Below are 22737 nucleotides of genomic sequence, written 5' to 3'. Positions count from 1 at the left end.
AGTCTCGCTCTCTCACTCACGTCTCACACTCTCTCTCTCCATCTCTCCTACACTCTTCATCTCACTCCTTCCACTCTCCACTCTTCATCTCACTCCTGCTCTCACCTCTCTACTACACTCTCTCTCAGTCTCACTCTCTACTCCCTCATCCACTCTCTCACTCCTCAGCTCTCTCCTACTCAGTCTCCTCTCTCACTACACGCTCTCTCATCAGCTCTCTACTCTACGCTCTCACCTCTCAGTCTCCTCTCTCCTCCACTCTCAGTCTCGCTCTCTCATCACTCTCATCTCTCAGTCTCTCTCTCACTCACTCTACCCTCTCTCATCTGCTCTCTCAGCTCTCACTCGCTCACTACTCCCTCAGTCTCGCTCCTCATAACTCCCAGTCTCACTCTCTCACTACCCTCTCTCAGTCTCGCTCTCCTCTCCTCTCACTACCAGCTCTCTCAGTCTCCTCTCTCATCTATCTCCTCTCTCAGTCCGCTCTCACTCTCCACTACTCTCAGTCCTCGCTCTCTCATCTCCACTCTCTCGTCTCCTCTCTCATCAACGCTCTCTCTCCACGCTCTCACTACACGCTCTCTCAGTCTCGCTCTCTCACTACAGCCTCTCAGTCTCACTCTCTCACACTCACTCTCTCAGTCTCGCTCCTCCTCACACCACTCTCTCAGTCTCCTCTCTCATCTCGCTCTCTCAGTCTCACTCTCTCACTACACGCTCTCTCAGTCTCGCTCTCTCACTACGCACTCTGTCTCACTCTCTCACTACACGCTCTCTCAGTCTCACTCTCTCACTACTCACTCTCTCAGTCTCGCTCTCTCTACACGCCTAGTCTCTCTCACTACTCACTCTCTAGTCTCGCTCTCTCACTACACGCTCTCTCAGTCTCACTCTCTCACTACACGCTCTCTCAGTCTCCTCTCTCTACCACGTCTCTCAGTCTCCTCTCTCACTACCACTCTCTCAGTCTCGCTCTCTCACTATCTCACTCCTCGTCTCACTCTCTCAGTCTCACTCTCCATCGCTCGTCACTCTCTCACTACACGTCTCTCAGTCTCTCTCTCATCTTCCACTACCCTCTCTCAGTCTCACTCTCTCACTACACGCTCCTCTCATCTCTCTTCTCTACTCTCTCAGTCTCACTCTCTCACTCACGCTCTCTCAGTCTCCTCTCTCACTACCACTCTCTCAGTCTCACTCTCTCACTACACGCTCTCTCAGTTCCTCTCCCACACACTCTCTCAGTCTCCTCTCTCACTACCCTCTCAGTCTCACTCTCTCACTACTCACTCTCTCAGTCTCACTCTCTCACTACTCACTCTCTCAGTCTCGCTCTCTCACTCCACGCTCTCTCAGTCTCACTCTCTCACTACACACTCTCTCAGTCTCGCTCTCTCACTACTCACTCTCTCAGTCTCGCTCTCTCACTACTCTCTCTCAGTCTCGCTCTCTCATACTCACTCTCCATTCTCACTGCTCTCTCACTACATCTCTCTCTCTATCTCACTCTCTCACTACTCACTCTCTCAGTCTCGCTCTCTCACTACTCACTCTCTCACCTCACACACCTCTCTTCACTCTAACCTCCTCTTCTCCTACACGCTCTCTCGTCCTCCACCCTGTCTCTCACCTACACACCTCTCTCAGTCTCACTCTCTCACTACACGCTCTCTCACTACACACTCTCTCAGTCTCGCTCTCTCACTACGCACTCTCTCAGTCTCACTCTCTCAGTCTCACTCTCTCAGTCTCACTCTCTCAGTCTCACTCTCTCAGTCTCACTCTCTCACTACTCACTCTCTCAGTCTCGCTCTCTCACTACACGCTCTCTCAGTCTCGCTCTCTCTACACGCTCTCTCAGTCTCTCTCTCTCACTACACGCTCTCTCATCTCCTCTCTACTCCACTACACCTCTGTCTATCTCCCACTCGCACTCTCTCAGTCTCACTCTCTCACTACACGCTCTCTCAGTCTCACTCTCTCACTACACACTCTCTCAGTCTCGCTCTCTCACTACACGCTTGGTCTACTTATTTCTCCTCTGTTGTGCTGTGTTGTCTCTCGTATGTGTGATCCCTGTAGATACATGACTGATTCCCTACACACATGTTCCATTCTGTGTGAGAGATGAGATGAGTGCTATTGTGTTTCTTTCATGATTCGCAGACTTTTTAGCATTTGGTTTTCTTGCATTTCATGAAACATATGCAACGGTTGTTAATAGTGCAATTATTGTCATTATTATCCTTTATAAAGGATTTATTGTTATTTTAATCTGTTACTCTCACTGGCAGGGGTTTGTTTTGTTACATAGTTGCTTAGAAATTAAACCTTGCATTTTATCTAAATACTCAGACACGAAGATAGTCTACTACACTTTATAAACAGTGGGATTATTTCACAGACACTTGGCTGGTGGTCATGTTACTCCGCTCCAGCATCAGGTTCAGGATGTCTGATTTGTCATTGATGCTGCCTGGCTAGCACACCAAAGCTAGCAGACTCGTGCAGCTGGACTCAGTCACGATCATGAGCACGCTAGATCCCTGGGCTGCATTCTGTGGTTTAAAGCGTTCAGTGTGTCATCTGTCCTCCAATTAAAGTACATGGGAGAGTCATTCTATGAACTTCCTCAGTACTGTGGATCACTGTCATGATTGTCACTATGGGCTTCCTTTATTTTTCATTGCAAAGATTTGTTTTACGCTTTTGAAAAGCTGTTTTGGTCTGCCTTTGCTACCAAACTGTGTGCCTTTGCTATTAAACACTCAATAGCAAGTGTGAAGTCGTGAGGATTGGCAGGCAAACTATGAATTCATTTCCATAGCTGCAGTTAAACTCTGGGTGTTGAGTGAAGCTATAGAGATCAGAGCCGTGTCACTGTGGAATGGCCCTGAGTATTACATATGCAGACAGACTCACAGCCCATGGGTGTGATGGCTGTGGGACATGTGGACTTATGGGGGCAGGATGTGCGATATGTTTGATTAGAGAATTCAGCACCTTGGACAGAGCACATTATTCTGATCAGCAGCTTCACATCTGTTCAGGGTTCAAATTACGGGGGGGGGATTGGAGGGGGTCTGACCCCCCTAATTAAGACCCCCCAAAAGAGGTAAAAACAACAGGGCGGGGGGTCGAAACATTTATATATCCTTCTTACCTGTAATCGTAAATATTACAATATATTTCCCATCAGTGGGGTCCAAGTCTTAATCAGGGGGGTCAGACCCTCCAAATCCCCCCCTGTAATTCAAACCCTGCATCTGCTGGGAGAGCAATGAAGACATCCCTGTGTGTGTGTCACATCCCTCTCATCACACCCCGTGTGTGTCACATCCCTCTTATCACACCCTGTGTGTGTCACATCTCTCTCATCACACCCCATGTGTGTCACATCCCTCTCATCACACCCTGTGTATGTGTCACATCCCTCTCATCACATCCTGTCTGTGTGTCCCATCCCTCTCATCACACCCTGTATGTGTCACATCCCTCTCATCACACCCCATGTGTATGTCACATCCCTCTCATCACACCCTGTGTGTGTCACATCCCTCTCATCACACACAATGTGTGTGAGTGACATCCCTCTCATCACACCCCATGTGTGTGTCACATCCCTCTCATCACACCCCATGTGTATGTCACATCCTTCTCATCGCACCCCATGTGTGTGTCACATCCCTCTCATCGCACCCCATGTGTGTGTGACATCCCTCTCATCACACCCCATCAGCTCTCAGTAGCATGGTTATCCTGGCTCTTGCACTTCTACTGTTGTCCCACTAAAGCATGAGAGTAGCCCTTCATTTGCATTTCAGTTCAAAGCCAAAGCAATCCAATCCAATCACGTTAGTCAGTATGGATGTCTGCCCGCCTCCATGGGCTTTTATAGGCATGTGTTATCTTCCTGTCCCGCTAAAGGTTAAGGGCTGTTCATTAATAACCTGAGCGTGTGACACTTCAGCCAGCATCTTGCACCTTGCAAAGCTAGCAAGCGACTGTGTTTGTCTCCTGGGGTAGGGGCCCCTTGTGTGTGTCTCCTGGGATAGGGGCCCCTTGTGCATGTCTCCTGGGGAAGGGGCCCCTTGTGTGTGTCTCCTGGGGTAGGGGCCCATTGTGTGTGTCTCCTGGGGTAGGGGCCCCTTGTGTGTGTCTCCTGGGGTAGGGGCCCCTTGTGTGTGTCTCCTGGGGTAGGGGCCCCTTGTGTGTGTCTCCTGGGGTAGGGGCCCATTGTGTGTGTCTCCTGGGGTAGGGGCCCCTTGTGTGTGTCTCCTGGGGTAGGGGCCCCTTGTGTGTGTCTCCTGGGGTAGGGGCCCCTTGTGCACGTCTCCTGGGGTAGGGGCCCCTTGTGCATGTCTCCTGCGGTAGGGACCCTTTGTGCTCGTCTCCTGGGGAAGGGTCTTTTCTGAGCTTGATGGGAACAGCAAAATATTAGCAGAAGTGCATTTTGCTAAATGTAACTTCTATCCCTACAAATGCCAATATTGGTTTCACTCTGAAGTGTTTAAGCTATATTAAGCAATTCCGTTTTAGTGAATCCAATTACAGATTCTTCATAACATTGAATCATGCTGTAACTCTAAGACCTGAAATTGTGTTTGTGTTAACAGTGTACATGTGGCTACAATCCATTATGAACCACATGATGCTGCATTGTGTTTTCAGAACTTTTTAATCATTGTTTGCAGTTAGTTGGTTCAGCCTTAAACGTACACATTCACACAGATACACATATACATACGTATGAGCCTAAGTCCAGAAAGAAAGGGTTTGCAGTACCACTGTATGACGTTAAATATAGTCTTGTTCTGCTGGTTATGCGTAGTTTATGTCTCCTGATACTGCTCAGGATTCTGTGTCACACTCCTGTCAGATAAGGGGCAGTTATGATGCCTGAGGTAATCACATGAAGTGTGATGCTGGTGTTATTTAGATGATGCTCGTAATGTGTATTTACAGTGCAGTTCAGCTGACGCCTTACTGAGGCTTACAGTACGTGCCTCTCAGTGAAAGCTGATGACTTCCTCATTTTTGTTGCATTACTCAGCAGAAATGTATTTCTTTCATTTTAAAATCATCTGTATGAGAGCGTTCCATGGGGCTGATGGGAAGGGAAGAGATGGGGTGTGATGCAGGGGTTCTGTAGGCATGAGGTTTCAGCAGAATCTACCTGTACCTTCCAGAACCTCACCTGTCTCACACCACATTTACACCACTTACAGGACCTCACCTGTCCCACACCACATTTACACCACTTACAGGACCTCACCTGTCCCACACCACATTTACACCACTTACAGGACCTCACCTGTCCCACACCACCTTTACACCACTTACAGGACCTCACCTGTCCCACACCACCTTTACACCACTTACAGGACCTCACCTGTCCCACACCACCTTTACACCACTTACAGGACCTCACCTGTCCCACACCACCTTTACACCACTTACAGGACTTACGAGGAATTTACACATAGGCCAACAGATACAATCACAGCTTACTCATTAACCCAGCATCCTACAGTATGATGTTATAAAGAGCCTGGCTGTTGTTTGTAGCCTGCAGCATGGTGAAGATGGTGATGTATGCCTGGCGAGAGGGAGGAGTTCAATCTAACCGGGGCTCAGTGGGGCTACTGCCCTTAGAGGAGACGCATACGGCCAGAGATGCATACCTGCTGCTCCCATTGCTGAAGTGGATCAGTGCGCTGGACATGCAGCACACCGGGAAAATGCCACGCTTGCTGTTTCAGCCCAGTGAGGCACTGAGGATCAATAATAAATAACTTAGGATTGTAATGAGCTGAAGCTGTGGTGTGATGTGTGACGCGCTGGCCTACGCAGTTATGATGCTCTGCCACCCCACAAGCCACGCCCACTCCCACGCATGCTCCCACTCCCACACCCACGCCCACACACACTCCTGCTCCCACATCAACTCTCACTCCCATGCCCCCAGCCACACCCATGACCACTCCCACTCCCACTCCTGCTCCCACACCCGCTCCCACTCCCACTCCCACTCCTGCTCCCACACCCGCTCCCACTCCCACTCCCATTCTGCCACCCACTCCCGCTCCCTCCCACACCCAGTCCCACGCCCACACCCACTCCCCCACCCAGTCCGCCACTCATACCCACTTTCCCACACTAACCACCCCATGTCACTTCCATACCCACTCCCACACCAAGTCCCACATCCACTCCCACACCCACACCCACACCCACTCCTGCTCCCATACCCACTCCCACATGACCTAGCCCCCACAGTGCCCTGACCCAGCCCCCGCTAGCCCCAGTGCCCTGACCCAGCCCCCGCTAGCCCTAGTGTCCTAGTGCAGGCGTTCAGACAATTTTTCTGGAAAAGTTAAGCATTACATTCCAGTAAGTGAATGCCGTGTCGGGAGGCTTTTAGATGCTTGTCCTGGGTGCTTTCACTGTTACCTCCAGCTTTGGTCCGCTGAATGCGGGGACCTCCGGCGCTGCTACACGCAGCTGACAGATTGACCAAGCTCTTTGATTGGCCAAGCGGGAGCCATGCTAGTACTAGGCACACGCTGTCAGACCGCAGTATTTATTTGTTTTATTGGAGCTACAGCAGCATTTAGGAAGATAAACATTTTGGCTAATGTTTACATAGTTGATTTGTAGTGATTAAAGTAGCAGCATTAGTCAGGAGACACAGAAAGCCATGTTCTGCTGGAGCATTCCCTCAGACGATTACTCAGCACTAGCAGACACCACATCAACACCAGGTCAGGTGGAAATGTTGTGAGCCAATATGGGGAGAGAGAGGAGGGCGCTGGAGATGTCCTCCGTGCGCAAGTGTTTTACTGAGTGAATGAAGAGCTCAGGACCCCAAGCTGGGCTCCCTGTCTAAACCAGGTCTCCCCAATATTCTCCCTGTCTAAGCATGGTCTCCCCAATATTCTCCCTCTCTAAACCAGGTCTCCCCAATATTCTCCCTCTCTAAACCAGGTCTCCCTAATATTCTCCCTGTCTAAACCAGGTCTCCCCAATATTATCCCTGTCTAAACCAGGTCTCCCCAATATTATCCCTGTCTAAACCAGGTCTCCCCAATATTATCCCTGTCTAAACCAGGTCTCCCCAATATTCTCCCTGCCTAAGCCAGGTCTCCCCAATATTCTCCCCTTCTAAGCTGGGTTTCTGCTGCGTTTCGGGCTGACTCCAGCCTGACGCTCCATGGCGTTCCATGGCATTCCGGGCTGACGTTCCTTGGTGTTCCAGGCTGACGTTCCGCGGCGAGCTCATCGTGCGCCGCACGGCACGCCAGACGAAACTCTTTAGCCGCACCTGTAACAAGATACAGCATCCAAGCCTCCCCGTCCAGACGGAGGAGGGCTATTAGGGGCTCTGGCTTATTGGAGCCAGATGTACTCCCACCGTTTGCATGGAGCCTTCCATAACTCAAAACGCAGGCGCTATCATTCAGGCTACATTGTGTTCTGGGACGGTGGTTTACCAGCTTTATATTTCATGTTAATCCAATGGAAAATTGAACATGTTATTAATCAGGCGGAGGAGAGGCCCGACCGAACTGCGGTGCCAGGAGAGGGCTGAGGCCAGGGCAGCAGCCAGAGACCAGCCTTCCTGTCTCTCTCACTCCCTCTGTGGGTCTTTCTTTCTCCCTCTCTATGTCTTTACTTCTCTTTCTCTCTTTGCCTCTTGTCTTTTACCGCGGTCCTTTTTCTATTTTTTTCTATTTCTAATTTTCTATTAATTTGATTTAAAGTTCCCTCTTAATTTAATATTTGTATAGACTATTTAAGCTGTGAAAACTTATGAGGTGTACTTCATAGACAATATGGCTTCCTGATTTGAAATACTCAAGACTTGACAGTCAGGAGTTTACACTTGTAACACTTTATCCTTCTGTGTAACGCGTCAGTCAGGAGTTTACACTGTAACACTTTATCCTTCTGTGTAACGTGTCTGTTGGGAGTTTACACTGTAACACTTCATCCTCCTGTGTAACGCGTCAAGAGTTTACACTGTAACACTTCATCCTCCTGTGTAACGTGTCAGGAGTTTACACTGTAACACTTCATCCTTCTGTGTAACGCGTCAGTCAGGAGTTTACACTGTAACACTTCATCCTTCTGTGAGCATAGTCAAGTTTACCTGTACACTCATCCTCTGTACGCTTTGGAGTTTACACTGTAACACTTCATCCTTCTGTGGAACGCATCAGTCAAGAGTTTACACTGTAACACTTCATCCTTCTGTGTAACGCGTCTGTTGGGAGTTTACATTGTAACACTTCATCCTTCTGTGTAACGTGTCAGGAGTTCACACTGTAACACTTCATCTTTCTGTGTAACATGTCAGTCAGGAGTTTACACCAGCCTGTGTGAGTTCTCTTCTTAGGCTGTCTGTGCGGTGAATGGACGGCCTGCAATGCTGCCCTCTAGTGCTGACAACATGTCAGTATGCCAGATCTCCTCAGCAGAAGAGCACTGGATCATTGGATGAAGTGTTTCTGAGGTTGGGGTTAGGGTTATAGAGAGAGCATGGAGGAGGTGAGCAGGGCTGGGGCCCAGTCACACTTTAATCTGCCATTTTAGGAAATTAACCAAAATTCACTGTGTTCTGGGGAAGAATGTTTCCTTTCCTGAACTGACTGGATTGAATGAGAGGGATGCCAGCCCTGTGTGTGTGAGCTCTGATAGGGCCTCTCTGCTGAACGGTGAGGGAAAAAGGACGGACTTACAGGCTTTATTCCTGGGGGCAGCTGCCACTGTGCCTTTGAGGGAGGCCCTTTACCTGAATTCCTTCAGAAAATATCCAAACGAATGGGAAATATGAGTCTCCTGCATCAGAGACTAAGCACGTTCCTAAATGTGCCTGTTTGAGCCTCCAGGAGCAACTCAGGGGCTGAGGGACTCAGTGCTCACCTCCTGCTCCAGCTGCCGCACACATAGCTGTTCCTGTGAACCCTAACCCTCACCTCCTAAGCTCCGTACTGCAGGCCACCCAGCACAGGAGAGACTGCCCCAGTGGAGCACCTGGTGCACTGTGGGAACTCATGCAGGAACTAGTGTATTCATTTTGAGAGACACAGTTGCGTAGATGCCTGGTCTTAGATAGTTAATGTGAACCCATATTTGGTTGTCAGTGATGAAAACATATTACATATGCACGAACTCAGACATTTTGAAGCCGTATATACACTACACGCGTGATGATGTTATTGTTGATGAGTACAACCGTGGGTTTTCTTCTGATTTTTTAGTAAAGAAGGAATATTGAAAATAGTCTTTTTTATAATGAATCAAATTAGAAACTACTGCAAATGAATCACTGTGAGAGAAGTTAGGAAGCAGGTGCAGAATCCAAACTGAAACACGGTTGCAAGCTGAAATGGAAAGGGCCCAGTAAACAGTCTGGCAGATGAATTAAGCAGCACAGCAGGTGAACAGAGTTCACACAATGCAGACTCCCCACGGCTTTCCACTGTCCACAGTTGCTAGGGAGCTATAGTATTTGGACAACCAGCTATTGTGCACCTTCTCATTGACCAGGAAAATGTAATTTCACACAGTGCGTGTTTGGCAGGGTGCCTGTCTATAGCTGGCCTGCTGAGGCTCTCTCGTTAGAGCAGGGGAGATTGCTGTCTGCACTGTGTGCAGGTGCCAGGTGGCCACAGACCCCAGACAGGAGCTTCAGGGGCTCTCCGGGGTTCGCGGAACCCCCTCTTGAAAACCCGAGTATAGCAGACCGTGATTCTTTCCTCCTATTGTGTCTCAGGCGGAATCGGAGCGTAAGTGTTTGCTCAGACTGTAAGCATTCGCTCAGAGTGTAAGCGTTCACTTGGGGCGTACGTGTGAACTTGGAGCATGAGCGTTCACGTGGAGTGTAAGTGTGAACTTGGAGCGTAAGTGTGAACTTGGAGCGTGAGCATTCACTCGGAGTGTAAGTGTGAACTTGGAGCATACTGTAAGTGTGAACTCGGAGCGTGAGCGTTCACTCAGAGTGTAAGTGTGAACTTGGAGCATAAGTCTGAACTAGGAGCGTAAGTGTGAACTCGGACGAACGGCTGTTCATAACAGTGTGTGAACAGGCCTCAGCCTGAGAGAGGAATCATCAGCAGGGCTTCTGCCATTCCACCACCAGAGAGAGAGATCAGTCTGTGTCGTGTACTGCATGTGTGGTTCATAGGGTCAGTCGGGTTCATAGGTGTTGGGCATGAGGTTGAGTTGTGGGCCAGGAGGGAGCATTCCTCTTTGTATCTGTCACAGTGTACTTGCCTGTCAGGCTCGTTGCTATGCACTCAAAAAGTATTTTGAAGGCTGGGAAGTGTAGTTTTTAGCGCCACCATGTTGTACAAATTGGGGCCAGAGACTGTGCAGTAGGGACATGAAGTCTGGCTGTCAGAGATACAGTAACTAGGTACTGACGCAAACTGTCCCTGATTCTCCTACAAAATATTACTGGCTTGTCCGAATAGCACAATAGCTTAACAAATCGGTATATGGGTATATTAGACAAATGAAAAACACCTATTGCGACTACTTTTTCTTGTGTCAAAAAAATATTGACTTTGTATTTTTACCGTATTGTTACCATTGGCTTACATTAACACGGCTGGCTGGAACACCTACAGTTGAGGCCAAAGGTTTACATATACCTAGGCTAAAGACATTTAAAACTCAATTTTCACAACTTCACATATTTCATGTTACCATACATTTCCTGTGTTAAGTAAATTAGGGTATCTACTTTATTTCCATAAGAGGTTATTTCAAAATAATAGCTAAGAGACAGATTTATTTCAGCTTTTATGTACTATTTCAGATTTTCAGTGGGTCAAAAGTTAACATGCACTTTGTTAGTATTTGGTGACATTGCCTTTTAATTGCTTAACTTGAATCAAACACTTGGGGTAGCCTTCCACAAGCTTCTCAAAATACTTTGTCGAAATCTTTGCCCATTTCTCCTGACAGAACTGGTGTAACTCCATCAGGTTTGTGGGCCTCCTTGCTCGAACACGCATTTTCAGTTCAGTCCACAAATTTTCTATGGGATTCAGGTCAGGGCTTTGTGATGGCCACTCCAATACTTTCACTTTGTTGTCTTTAAGCCATTTTGTTACAAATTTTGAGGTATGCTTAGGATCATTGTCCTGCTGGAAGACCCAGTTGTGAACAAGTTTTAACTTTCTAACTGATGTCTTGAGGTGTTGCTTCAGTGTTTCAAGATAACCCTTCCTTCCCCATGATGCCATCTATTTTCTGAAGTCCCTTTTCCAGCAAAACACCCCCACAACATGATGCTGCCACCCCCATGCTTCACAGTTGGGATGGTGTCCTTCGGATTAAAAGCCTCACCCTTTTTCCTCCATACATACCGCTGATCATTATGGCCAAACAGTTCAATTTTTGTTTCATCTGACCAGAGAACACTCCTCTAAAAGGCTAGGTCTTTGTCCTGGACTCTTTCACCAGTTCCTTTGTTGTTGTCTTGGGGTTCAGTTGAACCTTTCGGACCAAAGTTCGTTCAGCCGTGGGAGTTAATTTGTGCATCCTTCCTGAAAGGTGCAGTGTCTGTGTGGCCCCAAGATTTTTCTATGTGCATACAACTGTTTATACAGATGCTTGTGGTACCTTCAGTTGTTTGGAAATTGCCCCTAAGGAGGAACCGGACTTGTGGAGGTCCACAATGTTTTTTCTGAGGTCTTAGCTGAGTTGCTTGGATTTCCCCATGGTATCAAGGGCAAAAAGGCAGGAGCTTTAAAGGTAGACCCTTAAATACAGCCACAGGTGCCAATTAACTCCCAATAATTAACTCCTAATTATGACAATTGGTCAATCAGAAGCTTCCAAAAAGTAATTACATTAATTTCTGGAATCTTCCAGACTGTTTAAAGAGACAGTCAACTTGGTGTATGTAAACTTTTGACCCACTGGAATTCTGATATAGTGAATTAAATTAATTAATTGACTTGCCAAAAGTAATGTGTGGTAACATGAAATGTGCAGCGTTGCGAAAAACTGAGTTTGAATATCTTTAGCCTAGGTGTATGCAAACTTTTGGCCTCAACTGTATACTGGAGCCAGCCACACTGGCGCTAGTGAGAAACGTCTCTCAACAAGACAAGGAAGTGAGCTTTAAAAAACGCAGCCTGGTTTTGGCTGCTTGGTCTGATGCCCCCGCTGATCACCCTGCTCCCATAACTGCCCCCACTGATCATACTGCTCCCATAACTGCCTCCGCTGATCACACTGCTCCCATAACTTCCCCCGCTGCAGCCTGGTCTGATCACACTGCTCCCATAACTGCCCCCACTGATCACACTGCTCCCATAACTGCCTGCTGCAGCCTGGTCTGATCACACTGCTCCCATAACTGCCCCCACTGATCACACTGCTCCCATAACTGCCCCCGCTAATAACACTGCTCCCATAACTGCCCCCGCTGCAGCCTCGTCTGATCACACTGCTCTCATAACTGCCCCCGCTGATCACACTGCTCCCATAAGTGCCCCCGCTAATAACACTGCTCCCATAACTGCCCCCGCTGCATCCCCGTCTGATCACACTGCTCCCATAACTTCCCCGCTGCAGCCTGGTCTGATCACACTGCTCCCATAACTGCCTGCTGCAGCCTGGTCTGATCACACTGCTCCCATAACTGCCTGCTCGCCTGTCTGATCACACTGCTCCCATAACTGCCCCCTGATCCACTGCTCCCATAACTGCCCCCCGCAGCCTGTCATACACTGCTCCCATAACTGCCCCCGCTGATGCACTGCTCCCATAATGCCCCCTGCTATACACTGCTCCCATAACTGCCCCCGCTGCATCCCCGTCTGATCACACTGCTCCCATAACTTCCCCGCTGCAGCCTGGTCTGATCACACTGCTCCCATAACTGCCTGCTGCAGCCTGGTCTGATCACACTGCTCCCATAACTGCCCCCGCTGCAGCCTGGTCTGATCACACTGCTCCCATAACTGCCCCCACTGATCACACTGCTCCCATAACTGCCCCCACTGCAGCCTGGTCTGATCACACTGCTCCCATAACTGCCCCCGCAGATCGCACTGCTCCCATAACTGCCCCCGCTGCAGCCTCGTCTGATCACACTGCTCCCATAACTGCCCCCGCTGATCGCACTGCTCCTATAACTGCCCCCGCTGATCACACTGCTCCCATAAGGCTGGGACTCACAGCCTCTCTGTATTGTGTTTATTAAATGGGCCATAAGTGGCATCTCAGCTGCCCCTGGAGCAGCACCTGCAGCCCCCTGCTATGCTTGTGCTTTTGTTAAAAAGACGGCCTCTGAGTGGAATATATAAATCTCTGCAAAAAGGTAATTTTCCAAAATAACACTTCTGCTGCCATCCATTCTGTCTGTGTCTATGGTTACCTATGGTTACGGCAGGCCAGCCAGTGCAAGATGGGCTCCCCGCTGTGGCCGCTGGGTTCTTCCAGAGATTTTGTCTCATTGGGGTTTTTTTCTTGCCACCATTTGGGTTTTTTCCTTCCCACTGGGGAGTTTCTCTTCAGATCAGTTGCTTTTTGGGGGTTCAGGCCTGGTTTCCTCCCGATTTCCCTCCGGGTTTCCTCTGTAGAGCGTCTCTGCGCCAGTGCCTCTGTATGAAGCAGTATACTCATGAATCTGAGCTGAGTTTGTGGCACATGGGGCTCTGTGCCCTCAGCTCTGTGGATGCTAGCTCTGTGCCCTCAGCTCTGTGGATGCCAGCTCTGTGCCCTTAGCTCTGTGGATGCCAGTGTCCGTGCCTATGCTCACTCAGGGCTGTTTTCTCCTCCTTGTCCTGCAGGTTCATCCTGGTGTTCGGCTGCCTGGTTCTGTCCGTCTTCTCCACCATCCCCGCCCACCAGGAGCTGTCCTCCCACTGCCTGCTCATCCTGGTGAGACCCCCTCCCATTACCCCCCTGTTACCCCTCAGAGCTGTCCTCCCACTGCCTGCTCATCCTGGTGAGAACTCCCCCCCCCCCCCCCCCCCGCCGAATTACCCCCCCATTACCCTGTTACCCCTCAGTTTCTTTTGTTCTCGAAGAGCCCCTCATTCGATCTCTGAAACATGGGCATGTGCAGCTACAGGGACAGAGCAGTGAGCTCTTATTATAACTGCAGTGACACTACATCATACAGCAGAAAGGCTCATGGGTAAATCTTTAAACTCACTGTGGATGTGTGCACATCAGCAGTAGAAATGCTCGCTGCAGACTACATGTGAGGAATTTCAGCTTTAAATTCCATATTCCTTTTAAAAATACATGTACACCCTAAAGTAATGTAGAATATACTGTACCCACCCTGGGATGTACAGTAACAGATCCGTGTCCCAGCATGCATTCTGATCAGATGTCTGCTTTTCCAAACCCCTGTGGCTGGTATGTGGGAGTGTTGATGTGGTGGAGCTTCGGTGATATCTAAGAGCCAGCAGAACGGGACCCCTGGTGGCCTGGAGGTGTTTGTGCTCACCCCCTGCTGCTGGGACCCCAGACTTCCAGCACAGCCCAGAGGATCGGGTGCTCCGCACTTCTCCGTTTTGGGGTAGCCCCTTGTTCATCCGCGCCCCCGAACGCAGCAGGAAATGAGGGTGCGGCAACGTGAAGGACTCGCAGAACAAACATCCCGCCGTGCCCTCTGCCTGCTGGGCAGTCCGTCAAACGTGGGAGGCAAGGCCGGGTGCTGGGGGGGGGTCTGCACTCAATCACACACCACCCCACCGTCCTCCATTGCTCGCCAGAGTCCATTGCAGGCATATTTCAGTTAAATTCACGCATTCAATTTCAAATTCATTTCCTGAATTGACTGAACTGCTATTCAAATGACACTGCTGAGCGTATGGTGCCTATAGACATGTAGATAGACTCTAGACGGGTAGATATTGTGGAATATTGTGGATGAAACCGAAGATATCACAGTGTATTTTGTCCCGAGCTGTTATTTTTGAAAAATCCAGTGTGAATTCAAAAGGGGCCCGATTTCTAAAGGAAATTTGAAGACCTTTGCAATGCAGTGATTTATAATGACCCTGTTAATTAAGCTAACGAGGGCCCGTAATTACCTCCCTGCTGTTTTCTGCGTTTGCTGAGCAAAAGAATGGCCACTCTGAGAAAGCACACTGCTGTTAATGTTTAACTTCCATTATGTGTCAAAGAGCACAATCTCCACCAAAAACAGCAGCACACAGGTACACCTGCTTCAGCAGCACACAGGTACACCAGCTTCAGTAGCACACAGGTACACCAGCTTCAGCAGCACACAGGTACACCTGCTTCAGCAGCACACAGGTACACCAGCTTCAGCAGCACACAGGTACACCTGCTTCAGCAGCACACAGGTACACCAGCTTCAGTAGCACACAGGTACACCAGCTTCAGCAGCACACAGGTACACCTGCTTCAGCAGCACACAGGTACACCAGCTTCAGTAGCACACAGGTACACCAGCTTCAGCAGCACACAGGTACACCAGCTTCAGTAGCACACAGGTACACCTGCTTCAGTAGCACACATGTACACCAGCTTCAGCAGCACACAGGTACAGCAGCTTCAGTAGCACACAGGTACACCTGCTTCAGCAGCACACAGGTACACCTACTTCAGCAACACACAGGTACACCAGCTTCAGCAGCACACAGGTACACCCGCTTCAGTAGCACACAGGTACACCTGCTTCAGTAGCACACAGCTACACCAGCTTCAGTAGCACACAGGTATACCTGCTTCAGTAGCACACAGGTACAGCAACTTCAGTAGCACACAGGTATACCTGCTTCAGTAGCACACAGGTACAGCAGCTTCAGTAGCACACAGGTATACCTGCTTCAGTAGCACACAGGTACAGCAGCTTCAGTAGCACACAGGTATACCTGCTTCAGTAGCACACAGGTATACCTGCTTCAGTAGCACACAGGTACAGCAGCTTCAGTAGCACACAGGTATACCTGCTTCAGTAGCACACAGGTACACCTGCTTCAGCAGCACACAGATACACCTGCTTCAGCAGCACACAGGTACACCAGCTTCAGTAGCACACAGGTACACCTGCTTTAGTAGCACACAGGTACACCTGCTTCAGCAACACACAGGTACACCTGCTTCAGTAGCACACAGGTACTCCAGCATTTTTTAAAAGCATTAAGGTAAAATAACAACCACATAATGAAACACATGTCATTAGGCCCTCCCCTATTTCTGATTGAGTTCAGCATTCCATGAGTAACCATTGGGTCTGGGGGTGCGGGACTGGGGGTGGAGGGTTTAGCAGAAGATTCACGTCTTCAGAATTTTTTTATTCCAGAAATACAGTCGGTAAAAAATTAATTTGTTTCATCAGCCGGTCTCCACCCAGCAGGAAACAGTGCCATTTATTCATTGGAAAGTCCACAAATCATCTTGTGTTTGTAATAAATCTACATGCAGTCTACAGCTGCATTAATAGCTCGAAGAACTCCCTGAAATGTGTGTCCCAAGCTGGTCTTCATGAATGTTTAAAATGACTGTACCCCGCTTCATTCTGTGTGTCAGAACTAATGCCACCTGAGGTCTTTATTGGACGGCTACGTTATTTGGCAGGCCCGTGAGTTTATGTGTGTTTGTGTGTGTGTGTCTGTGCGTGTGCCTGTGTCTGCGTGCCTGCGTGCCTGCGTGTCTGTGTGTGTTCACATGCACACTTAAACAAATGTCATTTGTGAAAGTTTTTGTTGTTGCTTCGCAATCTGGGTCTTAACTACAGAAGCGATGAGGGACACAGGGAATGAACTAAGCACAGCAAAGCATTTCCTGTATGCAAATCAAGTTAGCTGCCAAAGGGTTATCAGCAATCTAGAACGGTTCTTTACATTCAGAAAATGGTTAATGTTATCCCTACGTATTGTATTTCAATGTTTCTTTGAACATGTTGAAATGTAGTACCTGTGCTGTGTAACTGAAACACCTTCTTTGTGTGTCCTGCAGGAGTTTGTGATGATCATTGTGTTTGGGCTCACTCCTCTTGTCTGTGTCCTGCAGGAGTTTGTGATGATCGTGGTGTTCGGTCTGGAGTACATCATCCGCATCTGGTCCGCTGGCTGCTGCTGCCGCTACAGAGGATGGCAGGGCCGTCTGCGATTCGCCAGGAAGCCCTTCTGTGTCATAGGTGAGAAGGACACGCCCAGCATGTAAAGCAGGGTTGTGATTGGGCACTGCTCCTTCTGTGTCATAGGTGAGAAGGACACGCCCAGCGTGTAAAGCAGGGTTGTGATTGGACACGGCTACTTCTGTGTCATAGGTGAGAAGGACACGGCCAGCGTGTAATGCAGTGTTGTGATTGGTCACTGCTCCTTCTGTGTCATAGGTGAGAAGGACACGGCCAGCGTGTAATGCAGTGTCGTGATTGGTCACTGCTCCTTCTGTGTCATAGGTGCAAAGGACACGCCCAGTGCATAAATCAGGATTGTGATTGGGCATGGCTACTTCTGTGTCGTAGGTGCAAAGGACACGCCCAGTGCATAAATCAGGATTGTGATTGGGCACGGCTACTTCTGTGTCGTAGGTAAGAAGGATACGCCCAGCGTGCAAAGCAGGGTTGTGACTGGACACTGCTTCTTCTGTGTCATAGCTGAGAAGGAAACATCGAGCGTGTAATGCTGGGTTGTGATTGGACACGGCTACTTCTGTGTCATAGCTGAGAAGGACACGTCGAGCGTGTAATGCTGGGATGTGATTGGACACGGCTACTTCTGTGTCATAGCTGAGAAGGACACGTCGAGCGTGTAATGCAGGGTTGAGATTGGACACTGCTGAATCCACCACCTGCTGTAGCACGGCACTGGTTCTTCAGGTTATGGGCGCGGCTGAATCAGACTGAAGAATTTCACACATGCAGAAAAACTGCGATGAAAGAGAGGGCTGAGTGGTAGCGTTTTAGAAGATGGCGTCTCTTGTGTGCCGCAGAATTCTGTTTTAGCCATGGAGTCTGGCATTGGCACACCGTCTCTGGCTGGTTTATTCATTCTCTCCACTGAATTTGTCACAGCCTGTGAGCTGAATTTTTCCCTGTGATGGTTCCACATGCACATAAATACGGTTCTTGTCTTGTAGGCCAGACATCTCAACCCAATAACAAGGCATTACTCTTCAATAAATTCTGTACTATGTTTTTAAACTAATTGAATGGAATTTTTAAAAAAAACTAATTTATTCAACTAATTGGCTCAGATAACTTCCATTCAATATCACCATGCTGTTTTGCTAAATATTTTGTCTGTTTGGAATGTTTCCTCTTAGTTTTTATGTTTTCTGTTTTGTTATTTTTGTTTTTGTTTAGAATCGAGCTGGAAGAGGCAGTAGTCTCGGGGTTGCCCTATTTTTAAGTGTTTGCTCAACAATAAAAGGGATTTTTCCTATTTTACCCATTTAATCTGTCCAATTAGTGGAATATTGTCCATTATGCAGAGAGTTCATGTTTCTCTTCATATCAGTCAATCCTTAGTCATGTCTTACATGTTCACACACTGAAGGTTAATTGTAACTTTGCATCCTCTGTGCCTCCATGTAGTTTATTTATTAATTTCCTCATGATCCACCCATCCTAAAGCTGCTTACTGGTTGTGACAGCAACCTAAAGCACTACTCACATTTTCCAGTGGCCCTCAGCATGACAGGGAAGCACTTAATATAATGACCCTCGGCCTAGTCTGGCCCTCAGTTCCAAATGCAGACAGTGCTTTTCAACTGCAGCGACTAATGCTCTTTAAAACTCCTCAGGAGTTGCTCGTGGGGTTTGGCTGTGTGGGGTTCAGCTGTGTGGGGCTCTGCTGCGTGGGGTTCGGCTGTGTGCGGGCCGGCTGTGTGGGGTTTGGCTGCGTGGGGTTTGGCTGTGTACGGCCCGACTGTGTGCGGGCCAGCTATGTGTAGGCAAGCTGTGTGGGGTTTGGCTGTGTGGGGTTCGGCTGTGTGAGGTTTGGCTGTGTGGGGTTCGGCTGTGTTGGGTTCGGCTGTGTGGGGTTCGGCTGTGTGAGGTTCGGCTGTGTGGGGTTTGGCTGCGTGGGGTTCGGCTGTGTGGGGTTTGGCCGCGTGGGGTTCGGCTGTGTGCGGGCCGACTGTGTGGGGTTTGGCTGCGTGGGGTTTGGCTGCGTGGGGTTTGGCTGCGTGGGGTTTGGCTGCGTGGGGTTTGGCTGCGTGGGGCTTGGCTGTGTGTGGGCCGACTGTGTGCGGGCGCAGGCATGAAATCTCTGGCGCTTGTTTGGTTTTCCGCCTCTCTTTCTGCTGTGACAGCTGTTCTCACTGTCACAGAGAACATGTTGGTTTAAGATACAGAAGTGAAGTTGTGATAGTGACGCTATGAATAATTTATTCAATAAAGCTTTTACACATTCATAAGCTAGACCATAATATGAACCCCTGCCCAATAAAACTGTCCTGGTGGGACAATTTTTATCATTTAGCCCTTATGGATGGTATATCTTTTCACGATTACAAAAAGTGACCTGTATAGAAAGTTTTTTCAGGAATTTGCACAGTTATAGCATATGACACATGCTTTCCATGAAATTGCATCCAATTTAACCAACTTAGAGCAAGCTGCTGGGAAGTCATTTAATGTCCTTTAAAAAGGTGCTCATATTTACATGGAGGTGTTTTATGAAATGTCAGAGCTTAATGAATATAAAAATGTGAATATTGTTGTTTTGATGCAATGCAGGGCTCAGGGATATTTTTTACCTCAAAAAGCCCAATTTACTTCCTCAGATAAAAAATGAAACCATTTGTAAGGCCACCATACTTTTAGGAAACATAATATAGCTGTATGTCCAGGCTCAGGAACTTACATGGGTCCCTTTTCAAGTTTTATATTTACAAAATGTGAACATTGACTGTATTTAAAGGAGGTATGATAAAATATCTTTTGTACTATTTTTACATATTCATATTCTATTATCTGTAAAAAATCCTGGACTGAGTGGGATGTGTTTCACAGGGCTGTTGGTGGGAAGCCTTCTGAGGGTTCCAGACAGTTGCAAATGGGCAGGGGCAGCCCTAGGATTTTAGTGGCCCTAAGCAAATCTGTTCGGGTGGGGGGGTTCCATCGAGCGATGGGGGGTTGCTTTGTAAAATCCTTCTCGCTGTTATGAAATGTTCGGTTGCCATTCCATTTAGAATTATTACCACTAGTTCCATGATAGGGCATGAATAACGTATTTGCAAAAATAACGTTATTTACCTTAGATAAACATTGGATCGTGTGGCCCCCTCGGTCGTGTGCCCCCAGTGGTTGTGGCCCTAAACAACCGCATAGACCATTTATGCCCTGCAAATGGGTATTTTCCAAAAAGGGTTGCCTACAGGTCATATTGCACTATAACACTGTGAGGCCACAGATGGCCATCCACAACTTGGCTGTAATCCCCTGAAGTATCCTTACAATCAGCGTAAATTTGTGGCCATATTCATATTTCGGGCGTGGTCAGGCATTATTGTCATTTTTGTCTTGTGGCCATCTTTTGACACATCCTTCACAACTTACCACAGTGATATGCTGCAGATCGCACGTGCTGAATTTGGTGAGAATCGGGCAAACATTCCGGGAGAAGTATGTGGGAAAATTTGGTGCATGTACATCAAATAGGATAGTCATAATAATTTTGCAGGTGGCGCTACAGAACCACCTGGAGTGCCAGTTGCATGTGTGTTATGCATAATAAATTGACAGTCATTCTGAGCATGTCTGCCAAATTTAGTGAGTTTTTGAGCACAGGTGAAAATGTCGTGAGAGGTGGAAATAAATAAATAGGGGTCCTCCGCACCCTTGCCAATGGGCCCCCTAATAATAACCCTCATTTTGTAAAATTCATTCTTACATGGTGTTCAAAGCACTTTTCAAATAAAAAAAAAATGCAAAGCAAGGTAACAGACTACAAATAAAGGATCATGTCACAGGCTGGTGTGACACCCCTGAAAGAGATGCAGCAGATCTGGCAAATGCACCGTTCAGAGAGAGAACGCGCACACACCAACACAAAATGTAACAAATGGTTTCACCCTTCCCCCTCACAGGTCACGAGTGAATAAGCTGAAACAACAAACTGAAATAACAAAGACTAAAGGGAGCGAGACTCGGTGACAGCTTTCCAGCTCGCCGCTGGTCTCAGCTTGCCATCTTTTCAGCCGACCCGGTTCGTTCTCCGTCTGCTTGTCCTGGGACAAGCGCGGGACTCCGGTCTCGGCCCTGAGCCGCGGAGGGGAACGCTCCTTTAAGCTCCCGGGGCGGGACGCAACCCAAGCGCGTGCGCTCTCCCCACCAACGGGCGTGGTCGAGACGAACCCGCTGCCCGAATATCGCAGGCCGTGAAAGCTACGCAGGGGTGAAATTGTTATGATGTGACAGAGCAGCTCAGATGAGCAGCTGAAGTAATGCAGGCGGTGAAAGGAAGGCTGATGTGACCCTGTGTGCCCCCCCACACCAGGGGCAGATGGGTCAGAGTCACATGACCCCAGCATCACCCCATCAGTCAAAAATGAGATCCGTGGGTTAATACTGCATTGATCGGTATTGGCGAGCATGAACGCGCTGAAATGCGGTGGACCATAACCTCCAGCCATTACAGGCCGCGGTCCGTCAGAGTTTATAGGTAACAATGAATCACAAATGACAGAAACCTGGAAATGGGCCCATTTCAGTAGTCAAGCAGGTGATTTGATTAGCGGAGTCATTTGAATATCATTAAGATGCACTAATATCATTATGTGTGGTACATGAACACCTGTCAGCCCTCAGTACTCCTCCGAGCTTCAATGCATACTGGACTCCAGCTGTTCCTGGACCTCAATCTCTATCAGACTTTCTCCCTTTTCTGGTTTATGGGGATTTCAAAGCCTTTCCTTCTGTTAGCTGTGTGAGTAAGTGCGGCGAGCTTAAGCACTAACTCTAAAATGGCAGCCTGTGCTTAGGCTGGCATGCAGGCTGGCATGCAGGCTGGCAGAGACGTGTACCCCAGGGAGGACTACGTTGCATGTATATGTGTATTGCGTGTTGGAGAGCATGTGCTAAAATTATCCTAAAAATGAGTGTTACACAAGTGTGCTGAAACCCCTTCCCTCTGTCCCATCCTCTCTCTTAGGGGCCCCAGGCTGAAGAAGGGATTAGGGTTAAGGTTAGGAGAGGCTGTGTACTGGGCCAGGCAGTGGGGGGGCAAGGGTGGGGGGGGGGAGTTGTTGTGGCTGCAGCGCTGTGGCTACACACCACCAGCTGAACGAGTGGCAGTAAACCACAGGGGAATGTTAATTTATGATTCATCTGAGGCTAAGCTGCAAGATGAACATCTGCCCTGAGTGGTGAGTGAGTGAGTGAGATGGTGAGTGAGTGGTGAGTGGAGAGCAAATGAGTGAGTGAGTGAGTGAGTGAGGAGCAAGTGGTGAGTGAGTGGTGAGTGAGTAGGAGTGGTGAGTGGTGAGTGAGTAGTGAGATAGTTGGTGAGTGGTGAGAGTGAGTGAGTGAGTGAGTGGTGAGTGAGTGAGTGAGTGAGTGAGTGAGTGAGAGTGAGTGGTGGGTGAGTGAGGAGCGAGGAGTGGTGAGAAGCAGTGTGGAGTGAGGTGAGGAGTGAGGCGAGTGTGTGAGTGAGTGAGCGAGTGTGTGAGTGAGTGAGTGACAGAGTGAGAGAGTGAGTGATGCACTTCCTCCTACACTGTGGAAAATATTCAGAAATTCAACCAATGATCTCTAATTATCAAAGGCTTCTATTAAAAATA

At 48.5% G+C, this 22737-nt stretch overlaps 1 protein-coding gene across 8 annotated transcripts in view; it reads left to right on the top strand.

Moving 5' to 3' along the window:
* Positions 1-22737, top strand: part of kcnq5a (potassium voltage-gated channel, KQT-like subfamily, member 5a) — a 187041-nt gene that overhangs the window by 115810 nt on the left and 48494 nt on the right. For all 8 annotated transcript variants that reach the window (XM_064317337.1, XM_064317331.1, XM_064317336.1 and 5 more), the window contains exons 2-3: positions 13815-13905; positions 17020-17146. In XM_064317337.1, coding sequence (XP_064173407.1) covers positions 13815-13905; positions 17020-17146 — 218 coding nt within the window. The remainder of the gene's footprint in view (positions 1-13814; positions 13906-17019; positions 17147-22737) is intronic.

Source organism: Anguilla rostrata, chromosome 18, assembly GCF_018555375.3.
Source record: "Anguilla rostrata isolate EN2019 chromosome 18, ASM1855537v3, whole genome shotgun sequence".
Lineage (NCBI taxonomy): Eukaryota > Metazoa > Chordata > Actinopteri > Anguilliformes > Anguillidae > Anguilla > Anguilla rostrata.
This window is presented reverse-complemented; position numbering and strand designations above follow the sequence as displayed.